A 21348-nucleotide genomic window follows, 5' to 3' on the forward strand; every position below is an offset into this window, starting at 1 on the left:
AGTCTGGGCGACGTAAGCGTCCTCGATATTCTATCATTAGGGGCTTTTGAACCGATCTTAGTCTGACCTGTCACCTAGGACCTGTTTGCCTTGGGAGACCCTACCAGGGGCATTAAGCCCCAGACAACATAGCTCCTAGGATCATTCAGGTTCTCAAACCCCTCCACCACGATAAGGTGCCGGTTCAAGGAGGAGCGTGACAGAATTATTTGGCCAAAAATGGACCCAGCGGAAGCCGAGCAGCTGCGTAACAGAGTCTCATCCTAGGGGATCCTGCTTGGAAACCATGAACAGACCCTCCGCAAGGTCATGGAGGCACTTCGTGGCCTGACCACCAGTGTCACGCAGCTTGGGAGTCGCTTGGACAAGGTGTGCTCCCAGCTTTCCCAAGTCGATCCTTCCCCGCCACATCCTGCTCCACAGCCTGCTCAGGTGGAAGTGCCCTCCTCATCTCGTGAACCATTTATCCTTATACCCGCTAGGTATTCTGGTGAGTTAGGTCAGTGCGGTCAATTTTCACATCAGTGCTCCACTGTATTTGACCAGCAGTCCAGCACCTACGCCACAGACAAAGCAAGGGTTGCTTTTGTCATGAGTTTATTTGAAAGTTGGGCATCCCACTGGGTGGTAGCGGCCTCGGGAATGCAGTCTCCCTTTTGTTCCTCCTTTACTTTATTCACGGCGAAACTCCTTAAGATTTTTGACCAGCCAGTACAGGGAAAAGAGGTCTCAAACACCAATTCTGTAGCAGATTTTGCAGTGAGTTTGGCAGCAGAGACTGGGTGGGATAAGGCTGCGCTCCAGGGGGTGTTTTCATAGGGGCTAGCTGAGAACATCCAGGAAGAGTTAGTCGCCCGAGATGACAGAGCTTATTTCATCAGCCATCAGGTTAGACAATAGACTTAAAAGGGGATCGAAAGGCTCTCTCTCTACATCTCTTTCTGTCAGTTCACAACCCAGACCACTGTCATCTGTCCCATCCTCCCCAGCAACTATGCCGCCTCCCTCGACCTCCGCAGAGCGAATCAAGGATGGACTTTTACTGTGGAAAGGCCGGCCATGTTGTATCATGTGTCCCACATGTCCAGCCCATGCAATATACTGGGCTCATCAGGCGACGGGGGGACACTGATGAGCTGTACTACCACTGCCGCTACATCCCCCACTCGCTCCAGGGCACCCTCTCCTGGTCCCTACAGACCCTGCCTCTCCAGGTACTCATCGATTCCGGTGCGGACGACAACTCCCCCTCCCTGCACATAAGGAGGTTTTCGCTCTGGACGGCAGACTCCTTGCCCACATGACACACTGCACTGTCCCGTTTTCACTCCTCCTGTCAGGCATTCATAGTGAGAAGATTCAGCTATTGGTCAACCCTTCACTTCAATCCCCCGTAGTCCTAGGTCTCCCATGGCTTAAACGACATAACCCTCAAATAGAATGGTCACTCAGGGTGGTTGTCTGGAATGGTCATTGCCACTTGCTCTGTCTTCACTTGGCTGCCCCCTCCTGTCCCCAACAGGCATCTGTCGGCCCGATGCCCGCTGATCTCTCCTCTGTCCCTCCTCCCCACCATGACCTGTGTGACGTATTTAGTAAAGACTGCCCCCCCCCCCATCGATCTTACAACTGTGCTATTGATTTAGTTCCTGGTGCTACGCTCCCCTGGCCATGGAGCTATACAGCAGAGACTCTGTCACTGCAGTTCTAATCCAACCGTCCTCCTCAACGATGGGGGCGGGCTTCTTCTTCGTGGGGAAGAAGGATGGATCACTCTGACCCCGCATCGATTACAGAGGGCTAAACGACATCACTATCAAGAACAAGTGCCGGTTACCCCTCATTGACTCAGTCCCCCCTGCAACGAGACCTCTGTCTTCTCCAAGATAGATCTGTTTACTGCCTACCACCTGGTACACATACGGGAGAAAGACTAGTGGAAGATGGCCTTTAATACTCCACTAGGTCACTTTGAATATCTCGTCATGCCTTTTGGGCTCACCAATGCCCCAGTGTTGTTTCAGGCACTGGTGAACAATGATCTCCGAGACATGTTGAATCGCTTTGTGTTTATTTACTTGAACAATATTCTTATTTTCTCCCGTAACTTGGAGTAACACATTCAACATTTCTGGACCGTACTACAGAGACTCTCAGAGAACAGACTATTTGTCAAAGAAGTGTCTCTTCCACTCAGCTTCTGGGAGTTTTGGGGATTTATCATCGAGTGGGTGCAATTGAGGGCAGATCCCTCCAAGATACGTGCTGTAACAGACTGGCCTGCTCCAGAGACTCTGAAACAACTACAGCGCTTCCTTGGATTCACCAACTTCTATCAACGCGTTTTCTGAAAATATAGCTGTGTGGCCTTCCCCTTAACCTGGCTCGTCTCCACCAAGCTCCCTTTCCTCTAGAGACCGAGAGAATTTATAAAGAGATCTAGTGCTTAAAACTTCTGGGGCCAGTTGTTCAAAACATTTAATCTGGATATAAATGATCCGGATTTTATGTCATTTTTTCAAAACAACATTGGACTGGATCACCCTGATCCAGATAGACACTTTTCAAGATTACCAAATCCGGATTACCAGTGCTCTAAATGGGACAACAAATCACAATGTGGGCTACCAGCTATGTAATGAACAACAGGTAGAAGAGCCAACACGGGGTCACTGTAAGTGTTGTGCTTATTTTGAGACAAAACACAAAAATAACATAAACATCCACTTCCATTCATAATTTCTTTTATGATCCCTCATGTGAGCCACAACAAATAAAAAAAACAAAAACAAATATACATTAACAAATACATTGTGGATATTTTCAAAATGTCTTAAAAAAAAAAGTCTAAATGTCATGTCATGTCATTGTCCGAACCGCTTATCCCTTTCCAAGGGGTTGCGGGGTGTTGCTGCTGGAGCCAATCCCAGCCTTGTCTCAGGGCGAGGGCAGGGTACTCCCTGGATAGGAGTCTAAATGTCAAATAGATAATAAAATAAAGAATGTTCGGGTTTCATCTGAGGAGAAGAGACCAGCACTTTCAAGCCCTGCTTTTAGGAGGCGGATCTGAAGTTTCGCTTAGGTTTGCTGCAGTTTGGTCAGCTTGATTTGTTCCTCTGCCAGGAGTATCTGTGCTTCTGCTCTTTCAGTTTCTCATTTAAGAAGTGATTTATAGGCATCATCATTTTTATTTGGCAAAGGACGCTTCAAGCCTCTTTTCTGAGGTCCTATGACTGCTGGCTCTACCAGTGAGGATCCAGGTTGTTCTTCAATAACAGGGCTGAGATCCAAAATAAATGTTTCCTCTGCATTAGGAGGAACTGGCTCACTCTACAATCATAGGGTCACCATCCCCTACAATACATTGACTCCTGTGCGGCGCTTTAGAGTTCTCACCTCCAATAATATCCAGAACCATATCTGTGTATTCACCTTTCTTAAAGGGTTTGTTGCCTGTTTGGGTGTTTTTTGCCTCAGCAAGGTCCTTTGTTGCTCTGGCCCTTAGATTCTTCCATCAAAATCTCACTTGCTCCAAGATCCTCTTCTGGTCAGACCCCATTTTCATTCACATTCTGGGTGATTTCAACCCAAATGTCTTTATTCCTTTTGTTAGTCACCATTCCACCCGCACCAGAGCTTCATACTATCGAGGCATAATGGCCCTTAACACCCTCCAGCAGTGCATGGGTTTCTGCAATAGTGAAATTAGATCCTTTTGAGTCCATGGTTCCACCTTTTCTGTTGTAGTGGACATAGTATTTATAGGCCTTGGGAGTGATTTATTTTATTGAACGCAAGCCAAAGCACGTCAGCTAATGGGTGGGTGGGTATTTGACAGCCATCTTATGTAGAGCCTTTCTCAGAGGACTTAGATAGAGGCACTGACATAGCAGGTATTGTCCATCACTACCACCATTTTGATGGAAGAGAATACCATCAAAGGATGTATGTTGAGCATGCAAAACCACTGGAGCAATACACCACTGAAGAACTGTATGCACACTTCCACTTTGGGAATGCTGATATTGAGTACATTGCAGACCTTGTCAGACTGGAACTTAAATGGAGAACCCGAAGTAGTCACAGTCTGTCTGTGGAAGAACAGGTCCTCATTGGTCTGTGCTTCTATGCATCTGGGACTTTCTACCAAGTTGTTGGTGACCATATAGGAGTGGACAAATGAACTGTGAGTGATGGCCAGCCTGGTCAATCAGTTTGTTTCACTTTAAAAGGATGACCAGATTGCCCAGAACCAAGCACAAGTTCTTTTTGGGGAACATGCCCAATACTATCGGGGTTATTGACTGCACTCATGTGCATATCCAAGCACCTCATGAGAGGGATTGGGGGTAAATCAACCGAAAGGAGAGGCACAGCATTAACATCCAATTTGTGGACAACGCTGACCTCATCATCACAAACTGTGTCGTGAAGTGGCCTGGGTCTGTTCAAGCTGCACGTATTCTGGGAGAGAGCGCTTTATACAGGGAGCTTCAAACCAGCTGACCTGATGGCATAATATTAGGAGACAGTGCCTATCCACTCCTACCATGGCTGATGACTCCTTTTCTTGCAGCAACCACACCTGTGCAGGCATGCTTCAACACTGCTCATTGCAAAACAAGATGTGCAACTGAGCGTTTAAATGGAGTTCTGAGGAGACGCTTTGCATGCCTTAACTACTTGCAAGTGGAACCACAGGGAGCATGCAACATAATACTTGCGTGTATTGTCCTGCACAACATCGCTACCAGGCGCAATGTCCCTCTCTGTGATGATGTTTGTGATGCGCCTGAGCTTGTTGAAGAACCAGACCAGAAATTATTTTTGACAGGTTCATCTCTGGTGATTTTTTTCTTTGAAATTACTATACAGTGATGAATGACAGAAAAATGTAATACATTATTTTTGTTTGTTATTGAAATCTGTTTGGAGAAATTGTTTCATGGGAACAAGATCATTTTCATTGTTATTTTATTGTTACTTTACTACACTGAAAGGCTTAGGTGGTAGCCTATGTTTACTTTATCTACTTTATCACTGTAAAGGTTAAATAAGTCAAGTGCAAAATATAAATAAAAGTATATACACATGATACAGATGTAATATTTGACCAATTTTAAAGTTTTACTACATTTTCCTCCTGAAATCCACCTTGAAATCCTACCCCTTGTTGGGATCAGCATAATCCTGTTTTTTTGGTTCAAAGTTATCCAAATCCTACTGAAAAGTTTTGAACAACACAAATTGAAGGTTTGACTAGGATTGGATTCTGTGATCTATTTCAGATTCCTTCTTTTCCTTTTGAATAACCCATTTTCAAGATTTGATCCCATCCGATAACCAAAATCCAATCAGATAATCTTTGAAAAACTGGCCCCTGAAGATTATATTGTCCATGCAGACCAAGGAAAAGACTTAAACAAGAGTTCATTAAAGTTCACTGGGAAAGGGCATCACCTCTCTGATGTATAATGAGCTGTTGCACAGTAGAGGGAGGGAAGGTGTAATCTGAAAATCTATATAAACCAGTGAAAACACAAATACAGTGTGCCCACATACAGACAGGCATGAAGATCTCAGCTCTCTTTATTGGCCTGATATTGTCTCTGAGTTTGTATGAGGCCTCTCCTATGAAGTGTAAACTCCAGGGTACAGCTCGTAAACCTGCATTCTCAGTGGATGGTGACTACATTGTTGGGGGTGTTTTCTCTATACACAACTACTTGCACACAGTGAAGCATAACTACACCACCATGCCTGGGCCACAAATGTGCACAGGGAGGTTAGTGAGAGGGAGAAGTGATGGATAAGAGGCTATTACACTGTGTGGGAATGTAAATGTTTTGATTTGTATGATGTGCTTATAGTTTTTTTTTTTCATCAAATCAAAAATGGAATTTCAAAAAAGTAAAAACAGGCATGTTCCTGTGAAATTAGTCTTATTTTTTGTCTGAAAACACAATAATCTTGTCAAGCATGTTTTGCACCAGAAAAGAAAATTCTTCAAGACAATACATCTAACTTTGTCTTAGTAAGACATGCCAGCTAATATCAAGCTAATTTGAGCCAGTAACAAGCATTTGTACATACATTTTTTTTTACATAATATCCCAGCAGAGGTGATGATTGATTGCTTGAGTGAGACCACTTGTATAACTTCTCAATGTAAGTGTCGTGTGAAAGAACAGTTAAAGCTTGTTGACCATTTTTATTCATTGCCCTCAGATTGTCAGAACAGAACCTGGTGCTGCACATATTAAGATATCAGCAGTCTACACAACCCACTGTGCACACTCCAAATGACCATGCTGAACTAAAACTGCAGTATTGTAAACTTTTTTGTCACACATTGTGCCAAATGCATATTTAACCATGTTGATATCAGTTGTAATAGTCACAAAACTAGTAGAGCCAGTAGAAATATGTGTTTGGCCATAAATTACAGACATGTTATTCAGCTGTATATGTCAGCGTGTTAAACATAAGTCTTCTGAGTATTTAAGAGGATAACAATTTAAGACTTCAGATTAAGTTGAATACCTATTTGTTGTTCAGGTTATGAGTTTTTCTGTTAAAACTGTGATTTGTAATGTAAATTTAAACAGCGTGATTGTGTTTTTGCAGCATTGACTTCCGTGAGCTGCGCTTCTCACGTGCAATGGTCTTCGCCATCGAGGAGATTAACAACAGCACAGAGCTGCTGCCAGGCATCGAACTTGGTTATCAGATCCATGACTCGTGTGCCTCGGTGCCCCTGGCAATGCATGTGACATTCCAGCTTTCAAATGGCCTGGATCCGGTCTTTTATACCAACAACAACTGCTCGCAGTCTGGTATGGTGATGGCTATTGTCGGTGAATCTGGGTCGACACCATCCATCAGCATGTCTCGTATTATTGGATCCTTTAATATTCCTCAAGTAAATAACTTGAATGTCTGCCAAACTATTTTTTTAGTTTAGGTCAATGCAACTTTTCTGAATATTGCTGATGGAAAAAAATGGACTATGTTTTGTCATTTAGGTGAGCCACTTTGCCACATGTGCCTGCCTGTCTGATAAACAGCAGTTTCCAAGTTTCTTCAGAACAATCCCCAGTGACCAGTTCCAATCAGATGCACTGGCCAAACTGATAAAACACTTTGGCTGGACTTGGATAGGTGCTGTCCGGTCAGATTCAGACTATGGCAATAATGGCATGGCCTCTTTCTTGGATGTAGCACAGAAGGAGGGGATCTGTGTGGAATACTCTGAATCTTTCCACCGGACCCACCCACATAGCAGGATCCAGAGAGTAGCTGACGTGATCCACAGGTGTCTAAATCATTGATTGTGGGCTCTTTGACACTGACATGCACACAGAACCACATAAAATGTGTAGTTTAGGGTGGAATATATTTATTCATCTTTTGGTAAAAATACAAAAAATATAAATAAATAATATTCATAGAGACACATAAGCAGCTATATAATATAGCACATTACAAACTCAATTAGTATCTGTAATTATCTGCGTATATTGACACCGGTATTGTTGTAAATTGATGGAAATAATGTCTCTCCACGTGATGAATTGTTGCATGTTGAGTGACTATCTGCTCACTAAACCACAAAAAAAAGTGTTATATATATATATATATATATATATATATATATATATATATATATATATATATATATATATATATATATAAATACAAAGATTATTTCCTTATCCTTATGACTGGCTGAAAATTGTTTTTACCATGTCTTTGACCACTAATGATATTGTTATAAAATATATTTTTCAACACACCAAAACACTAAAGCATTTTGCATGTTTGATGGTGTTCACTATATTTGTACTCATTTAAAAATGGTAATTCTATGCTCACACTGGCGTAATATATTGCACTCTATATTATGCACAGGTCGACTGCTATGGTTGTTGTGGCATTTGTAGCCTCTGGAGACATGAGGATCCTGCTCAAGGAGTTGGTTCGGGAGCCTTCTCCACCTCGCCAGTGGATAGGCAGTGAGTCCTGGGTAACCGACCCAGACTTGCTGAGCTTCAGTATCTGTGCTGGAGCCATTGGATTTGGCATTCAGCAATCTGTCATCCCAGGTCTGAGAGAATTCTTGCTGGATCTCCCTCTCACTAAGGTGGCTGCCTCTCCATTGCTTACTGAGTTCTGGGAGGATGCATTCAACTGCAGGCTGGGTGAAGGTAAGGAAGTTGTGCTGAGATTTGGTGACATCTGCAATGGGGTCCACTGGACCGTCCCATCCTCTGTCGCTGCTTTAGGATCGAACCTTAGATTTTACGTAAGAGGGAATCTCAGGTTATTGAAGAACAACATGAAGTGTACTTATAGTGTGTCTCTATAAATGGGTCAAGTCACTTGGTAAAGAAATGAACAGTTGTACAACTTGTTTTGAGAGTAATGATCTGATAACTGAGTTTACTTAACTTGAGTTGGTATAAATAAAGAAAAATTAACAGAATAGTGAACCTTCTGCAAGAGAATATTTTGCTAAATGATATAATGTTGAATAAAATCAAAAGAAAGCACACGATAATTAAAAAGAAGAATAACAAACTAATATTATAGTCAAGGCTAAACAATTCCTCCTTCCTCTGTCTTCTTGTTACAGTCATGGATGAGCGTGTGTGTAATGGAACTGAAGAGATAGAGAGAATCCAGAACCCATATACTGACACATCTCAGCTCCGCATCACTAACATGGTGTATAAGGCTGTTTATGCAATAGCACATGCCATTCATACTGCAGTGTGTCAGGACATGAATGCTACAACACAGTGTGACAAATATACTGAGACCAAACAGGTTGGTCAAAAATTAATGCTTTTACAACCATAGTCCCTTTTGTTTGCTAAAATGTACACTTTGTGAAACCAAATATACATTTTATTTCACATTATATCCTTTCTTCCCATTACTTGCTTAATTGACTCCATTCTGACAGGTTCTTACTCAGCTGAAGAAAGTTAATTTTTCCAAAAATGGTTACGATGTGTCATTTGATGCCAATGGAGATCCTGTGGCAAGATATGAGCTGGTTAATTGGCAAAGAAGTGAGAGAGGCAGTATTGAGATGGTGACAGTTGGGCTGTATGATGCATCACTGCCAGAGGGCCAGGAGTTTCTTATCAACAGAAACCTCACCTGGGTGGACGGAAGTACACAAGTAAGGAGCCTAAAATAATTATTCTAAATAGTTATTTTCAAGTGAACAGTATGTCTATATTGAAATAGGTTTTGGTACTGTAACTGTTGATATAATATAGTGTTGCAGACTGAGACAGAAAAATGGTGCAGTTATCTTCCAAAATTACAGTATGTTTTGTCGGATAATTTTGTCCAGTGATGTTTTACATGCTTTGGCAGAGGGATAATAATGTTGTTATTGTTCTAGATTATCTAGATTATCTCTTTGTGTCCTGTGTCTTATAATTTGGTATTTTGTCCCTTTTTTGTCTCTTCGGTATTCTCCTGTGCTCTTTCTTCTGTGTTCTCCCCTCTGTCTCCTCCTTTCATTCCTTGCATGTTTGTCTCCCTCTGTCTGTCAGTATTGTTTCCTTCATGCTTTCTCCTCTGTGGCTTTCCCTCATTATCTCACCTGTCCTCCTCCCTCCTCTCTTCCCACCTGTTTCCCGTTCCCTCCTCAGTGTGTCCGTGTACTTAAAGGGATATTCAAACGTAAGTTTAATCCATGGTCTAACACACAGAGTAAGACACCTCCCCAATACACTGCAGTCTATGGCTGTGACCAAAATCACTCACTACTCCCTAAATAGTGCACGACATAGTGATTGCGCCATTTTGTAGTGCTGTCCAAGTGTCTAGTGGAAAATATTATACCCTTTATAGTGCACTCAAAGTATCCCGCAGTGCATTGTGAAAAGTATTGTCAACCGATGGTGACTTACCAAGCAATATTTAGCATCATGCATTGCATTGTGGACGAACACATGGAGATTTCAATTCACGTTTCAACTGTGCAACAGTAGTGATATCATTAACGGTGACGGAGTAGTGTCTGAAAGAGTGTTTTTATTTCTGCTGATGAGCTCACTATATAGTCCACTATGTTGGACTCCCTATGTAGTGACTAGGGAGTAGGGAATGAGTGGGTGATTTCAGACACAGCCTATGCCTCCTCCTCCCCCTGCAGCAGCTTGCTCGTTGTGGGGAAGTCATATGCTAGCGTTGAGAGCTAGTCTCACATCAGAATCTTGGCGAGCATCCCACTATTGCTGGTGTATTATCTTTGAAAATGCAGTCCATGCAGGGTAGGGACTGAAGAAAACCTTCCTTTGTGTAGTCTTGTCTGAGGCACGCAAAAAAAAAAAAAAAAAAAGATATGGGGCAATGGCGTACTTCTTCAAGTGGTGACGCCATCCCAGGAGAAATAAAAACAGTGGATATACTGTAATTTTTGACTGAAAAAGAATGGCAAACAGTGGACGCTATCCAATATAAGTGTATGTGATTACAGGACAGTGATATCTATTAAAGATATAGATAAACATTATAACAATAAATCCATCCTTCTCTCCTCAGAGCTGCATAGCACACCTGAATAGTTGTCAGTTTGTTTGTATCTATGTACCAGGTGCCTGTGTCAGTGTGCAGTGACAGCTGTCCTCCAGGAACTCGTAAAGTGCTGCAGAAAGGAAAACCCATCTGCTGTTATGATTGTATACCTTGTCCTGAAGGAGAAATTAGCAATGTTACAGGTATTTCCTTATTTTTTAACGAATATGTACATCAGTAAATAAGTGTCTACTGCCCTGCCCTGTTTATGTTTTTTTTTTTTATTGTTTGTTGTTTTTTGTTTTTTTTCAGATTCCCCTGATTGTTTCGCTTGCCCTGAGGAGCTATGGCCAAATGCAGAGAAAGATGCTTGTTTCCCAAAGCCTGTAGAGTTTCTTTCCTTTGACGAGGTCCTAGGAATCATCCTGGCTGCTTTCTCTGTTGCTGGTGCCTGTCTTGCCATTATAATAGCAGCTGTGTTCTTTCATCACAGGACATCCCCGATTGTCAGGGCCAACAACTCTGAGCTGAGCTTCTTGTTGCTCTTCTCTCTGACTTTATGTTTCTTATGTTCCTTAACTTTCATTGGAGCACCCTCTGATTGGTCCTGCATGCTGCGCCACACAGCATTTGGAATCACCTTCGTCCTCTGTATCTCTTGTGTTCTTGGAAAAACAATAGTAGTGTTAATGGCTTTCAGAGCTACACTCCCAGGTAGTAATGTCATGAAATGGTTTGGCCCTCTACAGCAAAGGATGACTGTAGTCTCTTTCACATTCATTCAAGTTTTAATATGTGCTATTTGGTTGGGTCTTAGTCCCCCATTTCCAATGAAAAACCTAATTTTATATAAGAAGAGAATCATCCTGGAGTGTGCATTAGGGTCAGCTTTTGGGTTCTGGGTTGTGCTTGGGTACATAGGCCTACTGGCTGTCTTTTGCTTTGTTTTAGCTGTCCTAGCTCGGAAACTACCTGATAATTTCAATGAAGCCAAGCTGATCACCTTCAGCATGCTGATATTCTGCGCAGTCTGGATCACCTTTATCCCAGCGTATGTCAGCTCTCCTGGGAAATTTACTGTGGCTGTGGAGATATTTGCTATTCTAGCCTCCAGTTTTGGACTTATACTGTGCATATTTGCTCCAAAGTGTTACATCATATTGTTTAAGCCAGAGAAGAACACCAAGAAACATTTAATGAACAAAAATGATTCATAATAAAATTAAACTTATGCTAGGCCATCAGCATAGTTTGTTGGAACGTCCTTTACATGTTGTTCAAACATTTGCAATAGTTTTTCATTATATTCTCAGTAAACATTCATAACAAAATGCATGGAAGACTTTTCCCTCAGCTTTTTGATAAAACCATTGTTATCTTAAGAATGTTTTTGAATAAAAAGCAGTTAAATGGTGAGAATGCAAGTGAGATATAGAATTAGTGAGTAAATATAAAATATATTATAAGCAGTTAGTAAAAGAAAGGTTGATTGCTTCAGCCACAACCCGTCAGCAACAATGTTTGCAAACACTCCCATGCTACTGAAGTACATTTCCACCAGACAGCAATTGTGAAATAAAATGACGATTTAAGATTAAACTCTTTACAATTTAAAAATTATGTAAATTGGTTTACTGGTAATAGTTCTCTATAAAGAACACTGCTTCATTTTCATTACACTCCATGCAATGTGATGGGCAGTCAAGGAGGAAAGAATAATTCATGAAGATCTGGTGCTTAAAGTACTAACTTTATGAGGTTATTTTGCAGACTGAAGAAAAGACTTGGCCAATAGTTAATTACAGTTCATTGGGTAAGGGCATCCTCTCCCTGATGTATAGTGAGGTGACATCCAATAGAAGGAGGGAGGTCCTTCTCTGAAAATCTATATAAAGCAGTGAAAACACAAATGCAGTGTGCCCACATACAGTCAGGCATGAAGATCTCAGCTCTCTTTATTGGCCTGATCCTGTCTCTGAGTTTGTATGAGGTCTCTCCTATGAAGTGTAAACTCCAGGGTACAGCTCGTCAACCTGCATTCTCAATGGATGGTGACTACAATGTTGGGGGTGTTTTCTCTATACACAACTACTTGCACACAGTGGAGCATAACTACACCACCATGCCTGAGCCACCAAGGTGCACAGGGAGGTTAGTAAGAGGGAGAAGTGGTGGATGTGAGACTATTGCATTGTGTGGGAATATAAATGTTTTGATTTTTATGATGTGCTTACAGTCATGTTTCAAAGCTTTTGTGTAGAATGGACAACTTCAAAAACATATTTCTCTGTGTTTTATGAGATGGCAAATGAGTATTTGGCCATTTTGATTGCAATTGTTATATACACAAACTACCAGAGTAAGAAGGAATCAGTCTTTGGCCATAAATAACATGCATTTCATTCAGAAAAAGAGCTATTTTCTCCACTGTAAATCTAAGTGTGTTAAACATCAGTTTTGTGAATATTTTACAGGATAACAATTTAAGACTTTATATTAAATTGAATATCTCTTTGTTGGTAGGTTGAGGTGTTTTTCTGTTGAAAAGTGTTTTTTGTCCCTATCACATGTAAATTCGAACAGTATGTGTTTTTTGCAGCATTGACTCTCGTGAACTGCGCTTCTCACGTGCAATGGTCTTTGCTATTGAGGAGATTAATCAGAGCACAGAGCTGCTGCCAGGCATCAAACTTGGTTATCAGATCCATGACTCCTGTGCCTCAGTGCCTCTGACGATGCTTGTGGCATTCCAGCTTTCAAATGGGCTGGAACCAGTGTTTTATACAGGCAACAACTGCTCGCAGTCCGGTGTGGTGATGGCTATTGTTGGTGAGTCTGGGTCTACGCCATCAATCAGCATGGCACGCATCATCGGGTCTTTCAACATTCCTCAGGTAAATATTTTAAATTCTGGCAAACTTTTTGTGTTAAATACGGGCCAATGCTTATTTTTTGTCTCTGCCATTAATCACTTACACTGTTGTATTGCCTTAGGTGAGCCACTTTGCCACATGTGCATGCCTGTCTGATAAACAGCAGTTCCCCAGTTTTTTCAGAACGATCCCCAGTGACCAGTTTCAATCAGATGCGCTGGCCAAGCTGATAAAACACTTTGGCTGGACTTGGATAGGTGCTGTCCGGTCGGATTCAGACTATGGCAATAATGGCATGGCTTCTTTCCTGGATGCAGCACAGAAGGAGGGGATCTGTGTGGAATACTCTGAATCTTTCCATCGGACCCACCCACCTAGCAGGATCCAGAGAGTAGCTGACATTATCCGCAGGTTTCTAAATTACTGATTGTACTTTTGCTGACACTGACTTGTACACAAAAATAATAACATATAAGGCTCAAATTAAGGATGAATGTTTTTTTGTTTGTTTGTTTGTTTTTGTTTTTTCCAACACTTTTCTGTCTTTCATATTCATAGTGAGACATACAGGTGACTGTATCACCCATATTTCTCTGTGAATCTTTACACCTGTATTGTTATAATTTGATGGAACTAATGTCTCTCCAGGCAATGCATTGTTGCCTATCCTGACAGTGACCATCTGCACATAAAACCACAGAAAAATATATTTTGTGAAATATAAGACAAAACATTACACTACATTGAAAATTATATTCCTTACCATGTTTATAACCATTAATGATATGTCATAAAATTATTTTCCAACATTCCAAAAAAACTAAAGCATTTTGCATGTTTTTCATTTTAACTATCTTTATACTTTTTTTTTTAATACAATTTTTGTCCCCATATTGGTGTAATATGATGCACTGAATGTCTCCCCAGGTCGACTGCTGTGGTTGTTTTGGCATTTGTAGCCTCTGGAGACATGAAGATCCTGCTCAAGGAGTTGTCGCGCAAGCCTTCTCCGCCTCGCCAGTGGATAGGCAGTGAGGCCTGGGTAACTAACCCAGATATGCTGAGTTTCAGTATCTGTGCTGGAGCAATTGGATTTGGCATTCAGCAATCTGTCATCCCAGGTTTGAGAGAGTTCTTGCTTGATCTTTCTCCCTCTAAGGTGGCTGCCTCTCCATTGCTTACTGAGTTCTGGGAGGATGCGTTCAGCTGCAGGCTGGGAAAAGGTAAGGAAGTTGTGCTGAGTTTTTGGTGACAATTACAATTTAGTCATCAGCTGCTTGAGTGTCAGACCCTTGAGAGGGAAATCGCAGGTTACTGAACAACAACATGATGTGGACATTAAGCATATCTCTGTAAATGAACTTACTTGATGTTTGCTAGGTCAAGTTTAGGCCCTCTGCTGTCTTGGAGAAGATTTTTTGCAAGAACTTGACCTCAGTGGTTTCACAATACAAAGACACACAGTACACATTATTCACCACACTAAGATACATAGCAATAAAAACAGTGTTTGAAGATCTGAAGAGACTGTTGTACTGACTGATTTCAGGACGTGAAAATGGGTCAAGTCAGTTGGTGATGAAAGGAATAATTGTACAAATCTTTTTTGTTTTCTTTTATACATGTGAGTAATGATCAGATGACTGACTTTACTTGAAGTGAGACTCTCCGAAAATGCAACCTAGGATTTCTTTGTGAATGTATATGAGTTAACCTCCTTGTAAAATCATAATTACAATGAAAGAGGCATTTTTAAGATTTACTGTATTTTCATTTTCGTCAAACTAGTTTTCAATGGGAGTGCAAGGGGCAAATTAGCGATAGCATCAAAATAGTTATTTTCAAAACAATTAGAAGGCTTCACACAACATGAAACTTTGCTCATAGTATCACTCACATTAGCAGTCGCTTGGTCCGTTAGCTGCCATCATGGCAGTGGAAAAGTATCGATCTCCGAATGTGATAGAGTAACATGGAGGAGAGTTAAGGTGGAGCACTAGTGTCTTGCAGCAACAACTAGACACATGATATCTCACAAAAATATAAAATATGCTAAATCTTAAAAGTGCCTCTTTCGTCTTAATTATGCTTTTACACGAAGGTTTGACTCATATGCATTCACAAAAAAAGCCTAGGTTGCATTTTGGCAAGAGTTCCACTTTACCTCTAACTAGGTAAGCTTCTCCAAGGCATGTTTGGCTAAATATTATACTGTTAAATTAAATGAAAAGAAAGCGCAAGAGAATGATAAATACATTAGGAAGAATACCACCTTTCCTAATATATGTATCATCCTCTTGTGCTTTCTTTTTCATTTCATTAGAGAGAATGATAAATACATTTAGGGAGAATACCACCTTTCTCTGTCTTGTGTATTTTTAGGTGCCAAAGATGAAAATATGTGTAATGGAACTGAAAACATAGAGACGCTCCAGGACCTGTACACCGACACATCCCAGCTCCGCATCACCAACATGGTGTATAAGGCTGTTTATGCAATAGCACATGCCATTCATAATGCGGTGTGTCAGGACACAAATGCTAAAACTCAGTGTGACAAATTCACCAGGATAGAGTCCAAACAGGTTGGTCAAAAATTAATCCGTGAATAACCATAATCACTTATTTGCAAAAATGTACATTTTGTGAAACCAGCATTAAGCTAACTATCATTTTGGTTTACATTATACCCTTTCTATAACTTGCTTAATTGACTCTATCCTCATAGGTTCTTTCTCAGCTGAAGAAAGTAAATTTTTCCAAAAATGGTTATGATGTGTCATTTGATGCCAATGGGGATCCTGTGGCAAGATACGAACTGGTTAACTGGCAAAAAAGCGAAAGTGGCAGTATTGAGATGGTATCAGTAGGGCATTATGATGGGTCACTACCAGAGGGCCAGGAGTTTCTTATCAACAGAAACCTCACCTGGGTCAATGGTGACACAAGAGTAAGAAGCCTAAACAAAGTATTTTAATTAATCTTCGAGTGAGCTGAATGTGTATATTGAACATGGTTTTCAATGTTGTAACTGTTGATTATTACTGTTATGATAGAGCGTAGCAGACTGAGATAGAAAAATTAAGAGTTTGTTCTCCAAAGTACAGTATGTTTTGTAGGTTAATATTTTCCAATTAAGTTTTACATGGTGTGGCAGAGGGATAGTAACATAGGCAGCACAGGTGGAGCCCTGTACTGAATCCTATTGGAATAGCTCTCCACTCACACTTATTTGTCCATTTATGAAACAATGGTTACGTCTTAACCATTTTACATCTCACACAGGCTCATCTCTCCACTGGACTCTGTGCGAACAGTGGGTGTAGTCCTCATCAAACACACTGCACTGATACAGATACTGATACTAACCGGCAAGAGCCTCAGCCATCCTACGTCTTATAACCAAGAGCAGTTCTGTGGAGAAATAAGTAGCCCAGCCCACACACCTTGAACTGGGTGGGACTTTTCCCTAACCCTGCAGGGATCAAAGACACGCAACATTCACCCTGCTGAAAAACAGGGGGTCTCTGTGCACCCTGTGTGCAACTGACCTCTCCACATGTCCAAGGAGAGGTCAGATGCACGCTATTCACAATTCCATGAAGCATCAACTGGCAACAATATCCCCTCCCACATTCTTCAAAGTAACATCATTTAGAATTTGGCATTTTGTGCAATGTAGCCCCCAAAATGTAGAAAATAATAATAATAATAATAATAAAAAAAAAAAAAAACATGTTTGGCTCTGCTGCCTGGTGATGAGTCCAGTCCTCACAATTGACTCTGCTACACAGCTCTGGCTATACAATGTAAAGCACAAGTCTGAAAGCTATAGTCGATAGTTAATAAAGATCTACTGCTTTCAATCTTGTAGCCTATTAACCCTGACTTATAACTAAATGTTGATTGAGAGACCAGAAAATCATTGTCTTCTTTAAAATTATGAGTGCCATTGAGTGCCATCTTGACTACATGTTGTCTAGTCTGCTTGATGGAGGTTGCTTCCCTTAACCTGAAAGCCCCACCTTAGTGGGGCAGTGATGGCTTTAGTGGCTTTATGCAAAGGGGTTCCAATTGCAGGCTATTGTCATCCACAACGACTCCAACTGGTCTCTACTGACATGGCTATCTCCCTAGTGGCTTTTTTCAGAAACGTGGGTTCCAAGCTGACTCTCCAGAAGAAATAGCGCACAGATGTTGCTGGAAAGCCACAGCAGCCAACCTCGATGTGGAATAGCATTGTGTGTTGTCCTTTGACTCGGATGTCAAAATTCAGGTCCTGGTACTTAGTGCTCTTAAGCTGGTGTGAGTTGGCTAGCCTGTCCTCCCAGGGTACAGTTAGCTGTATGACCAGGATGGTCTTTGTATTTCTGTACAAAAGAACCATGTCTGGGCAGAGCGAGTTGTAGCCATCTCCTCTTTAAAGACAAACTTCCTCCCCAGGTTCACCTCATGAAATGGGCTGGAATGGGCTTTTGGCAGCTGTTTTTGCTTTTGAAGTTTTGTCACCTTGCCTTCAGAAATGGACATCTTCAGGTTGTGGTGCCTGTTGTTTGTTGATCTCAGAAGATCTGTCCATGTGGTAGTTTATGTGAGCCCCTTGTCATGCTTGCACCTGTATCTACCTTTTGTAAGTGTCTTGTGGTATCCTGTGAAGATGTGGTTTAGGGTGCACTGAGTTGCGCCACACTGCTTGCAGGATGGTTTTCTTCTTTGCTCCAGATCTGTAGATTGTTTGAGGTTGGTAAGAGGCATGTTATTTCAAAATCATTTTGCTGGTGCAGTGGGTGGTGCCCTGCTGCCATATGCCCAAATGCCTGCATGGCAGCCAACACTGTCATCATTATACCTTATTGTTTGTGGACTGCCTCCAGAAGGGTTCTATGTCTAAGTTTTGAAAGAAAGGCATGGAACCTTGAGGAATCAAGCACCGCACCCCGATACTCCTCTAATGGGCTGTGTAGAACATGACCCATTCTTTACACATCACCATGACAGGGCATAGAGACAAAGCAAAATCCAGGATAACACAGTGGACTGAGCATTACATCCTCACATGTGCTTGCTGTTGCCTAGGAGTACAACAGACTGTGGCACCTCGATGGCTCCCCTCACTTTCAGCAGAGTGGGAGGCAGATATGCTTTTTAATGTTCATGCCACACAAGGTCTGTTTTCTGACATCATTGAACTGGGCATATAACAGTTACAGTACCATGATGTGATTGTGATTCCTGCACACAGCATCATGGTTATGCTGGCCATCAAACTTTACTTTGAGAAAGGAGGCAGGGGTATAGGGTGCTTTGTGATACAAAGCCTTCATGACACACACAGTCCACATGATATTTCCGGAGTCATTTTGGAATTAATGGCTGTCATGGGGTGCTGCTCATGTGTTCTGTTTGGTGACATGTTCTGGACCGGTGACAACCTCTTGGTCTTGTGGTATATCTGCGGGTTATGATGCAGTGGTTATGCAGGTGTTCTGTCCACAAATCATTTTCCAACCCCTACAGCAACAGTGTGAGCCATCCCATACCAGTCATGAAGCGGTTGGTCTGATCAGGTGTCCAGGTTCTTGGCCATTGCAGCCACCTGCTCACTCAGCAATGCATTTTATCTGAATATTCCATGAACATCCCAGATGTTGATGAGATGTTGTCACCCTCTGCCAACAAAGGAATGGGCGTCATCTTAACAAAGCTAGCCGGGGAGGTAGCAGTGAGTCATCTGTCAATGTTGAGGGCTGGTCTTCTATTGGGAAGATGGAGAGCACCCCACCACTGTGGCTGCGGCAACAAGGGCAGGGCATGATGGGCAACGGCTAAGTTCCTAAAGTGGCGAGGCCTTCTTAGGCAAAATTAAACCTTGTCATCTCTGAAGGAATAATAATGGAGGGACAGCAATGTATATTAAATGAATAGAGATTCAAATAACAAACCCATCCTTTCCTCGTCAGAGCTGCATAGCACATCTAAATATTTGTTTAATTTTTTGTATCTATGTGCCAGGTTCCTGTGTCAGTGTGCAGTGACAGCTGTCCTCCAGGAACTCGTAAAGTGCTGCAGAAAGGAAAACCCATCTGCTGTTATGATTGTATACCGTGTCCAGAAGGAGAAATTAGCAATGATACAGGTATTTCCTTGCTTTTTAAAGCATGTGTACAGCATTAAATGCTATATATGTGACTGTGAAATATGTGACTACTAATACCCTGTTTAATTTTTGTTTCAGATTCCCCTGATTGTTTCCCTTGCCCTGAGGAGCTATGGCCAAATGCACAAAGGGATACTTGTTTCCCCAAGCCTGTAGAATTTCTCTCCTTTGACGAGGTCCTGGGAATCATCCTGGCTGCTTTCTCTGTTGCTGGTGCCTGTCTTGCCATTATAACAGCGGCTATATTCTTTCGTCACAGGGCATCACCGATTGTCAGGGCCAACAACTCTGAACTGAGCTTTCTGTTGCTCTTCTCCTTGACTCTCTGTTTCTTATGTTCATTAACTTTCATTGGAACACCTTCTGATTGGTCCTGCATGCTGCGCCACACAGCATTTGGGATCACCTTCGTCCTCTGTATCTCTTGTGTTCTCGGAAAAACTATAGTTGTGTTACTAGCCTTTAAAGCTACACTCCCAGGTAATAATGTCATGAAATGGTTCGGTCCTCTACAGCAAAAGATGACTGTACTTTCTTTCACATTTATTCAAGTTTTAATATGTGCTATTTGGTTGGGTCTTAGTCCCCCTTTTCCAATAAAAAACCTAAGTATACATAAGGAGAGAATCATCCTGGAGTGTGCATTAGGCTCAGCTATTGGGTTCTGGGTTGTGCTTGGGTACATAGGCCTATTGGCTGTCTTTTGCTTTGTGTTAGCTGTCCTAGCCCGGAAACTACCTGATAATTTCAATGAAGCCAAGCTGATCACCTTCAGCATGCTGATATTCTGTGCAGTCTGGATCACCTTTATCCCAGCGTATGTCAGCTCTCCTGGTAAATTTACTGTGGCTGTGGAGATATTTGCCATTCTGGCCTCCAGTTTTGGACTAATAGTCTGTATATTTGCTCCAAAATGTTTCATCATATTGTTTAAGCCAGATAAGAACACCAAGAAACATTTAATGAACAAAAATTAATCCTGAACAATTTGAGCTTTTGAAATAGTTAAGATAGCCACACGTAAGGCTTAAGCTGTGCCGTCAGCACAGTCTTCACTTAGTTTGTTTTGATTTGAGTCTGTCTGTCTTAAAATGTACTTAAATTGTGTAATCATATTCAAAATAATGTAATCATCCCTAACAAAAATGCATGGTAAGAATGTTCAAGACTGTTTTTTGCACAACTGAAATGCATTTTAAATGGTGAGAATGGTAGTTTGATACAAAATAAGGATGGCAATAAAAAAAAAAAAAAAACAAAACAAAACAAAACAAAACAAACTAAAAAAACATATTAAATCAACAGTACACTCTACCATGAATCCAACAAAAACACTAACCTAATACCTTGTTTGACCGAACAAAAGTTTATTCACCCTACCTGGAGCCCACAACAACTAATGAGTGATCATGTATGCTTTAATGTAGCCATTAATATATAATAAATATTAATATTTAAATTTCAAATCTAACAATTTACAGTTTTAAGGGTTTTGTTCTTTGTTATTTGTACTGTAATGACTTTTTGTTTTATTCATTTATTTATTCTTTTATTATTATCATTATTTATTTATGTATTTATTTTACAGCTAAGCACTTTCATGACTATTGTAAATACATAAAGTTAGTGTAACTAAGGAAATAAAGAATTTTCATGAGTTAAAATTCACATGTGTCAAACTGATCCAGTAAAGGGCCGCTGTGGCTGCAGGTCTTCATTCCAACCAAGCAAGAACACATCTGATTTGGATCAGCCAACCAATCAGCCAACCAAGTAAGA

The 21348-nt window shown here is 41.3% G+C and overlaps 2 protein-coding genes across 2 annotated transcripts; both read left to right on the forward strand.

Annotated features, from left to right (window-relative positions):
- The first annotated feature begins 5651 nt into the window (after positions 1-5651).
- Positions 5652-11756, forward strand: LOC119007438 (extracellular calcium-sensing receptor-like). Its single transcript, XM_037077126.1, has 8 exons — positions 5652-5785; positions 6628-6922; positions 7026-7315; positions 7912-8207; positions 8636-8829; positions 8969-9190; positions 10619-10742; positions 10852-11756. The coding sequence occupies exons 1-8, from the start codon at positions 5757-5759 to the stop codon at positions 11754-11756; spliced, it is 2355 nt and encodes a 784-aa protein (XP_036933021.1). The 5' UTR covers positions 5652-5756.
- Positions 11757-12583: 827 nt separating this feature from the next.
- On the forward strand, positions 12584-20546 carry LOC119007818 (extracellular calcium-sensing receptor-like). The gene is made up of 8 exons (XM_037077739.1): positions 12584-12690; positions 13139-13433; positions 13534-13823; positions 14340-14635; positions 15795-15997; positions 16141-16362; positions 19425-19548; positions 19648-20546. The coding sequence occupies exons 1-8, from the start codon at positions 12584-12586 to the stop codon at positions 20544-20546; spliced, it is 2436 nt and encodes an 811-aa protein (XP_036933634.1).
- The last annotated feature ends 802 nt before the right edge of the window (positions 20547-21348 follow it).

The sequence above is a fragment of the Acanthopagrus latus genome, chromosome 2 (assembly GCF_904848185.1).
Source record: "Acanthopagrus latus isolate v.2019 chromosome 2, fAcaLat1.1, whole genome shotgun sequence".
In the NCBI taxonomy this organism is placed as follows: Eukaryota; Metazoa; Chordata; class Actinopteri; order Spariformes; family Sparidae; genus Acanthopagrus; species Acanthopagrus latus.

Excerpts from the sequence above, each read along its gene's own strand:
- LOC119007438 (XM_037077126.1), top strand. The coding sequence starts at position 5,757 with ATGCCTGGGCCACAAATGTGCACAGGGAG. Across the intron at positions 6,923-7,025 it reads GATCCTTTAATATTCCTCAA|GTGAGCCACTTTGCCACATG; the intron begins GTAAATAACTTG and ends TTTGTCATTTAG. Across the intron at positions 10,743-10,851 it reads AGAAATTAGCAATGTTACAG|ATTCCCCTGATTGTTTCGCT; the intron begins GTATTTCCTTAT and ends GTTTTTTTTCAG.
- LOC119007818 (XM_037077739.1), top strand. The coding sequence starts at position 12,584 with ATGGATGGTGACTACAATGTTGGGGGTGTTTTCTCTATACACAACTAC. Across the intron at positions 15,998-16,140 it reads CCAGGATAGAGTCCAAACAG|GTTCTTTCTCAGCTGAAGAA; the intron begins GTTGGTCAAAAA and ends CTATCCTCATAG. Across the intron at positions 19,549-19,647 it reads AGAAATTAGCAATGATACAG|ATTCCCCTGATTGTTTCCCT; the intron begins GTATTTCCTTGC and ends TTTTTGTTTCAG.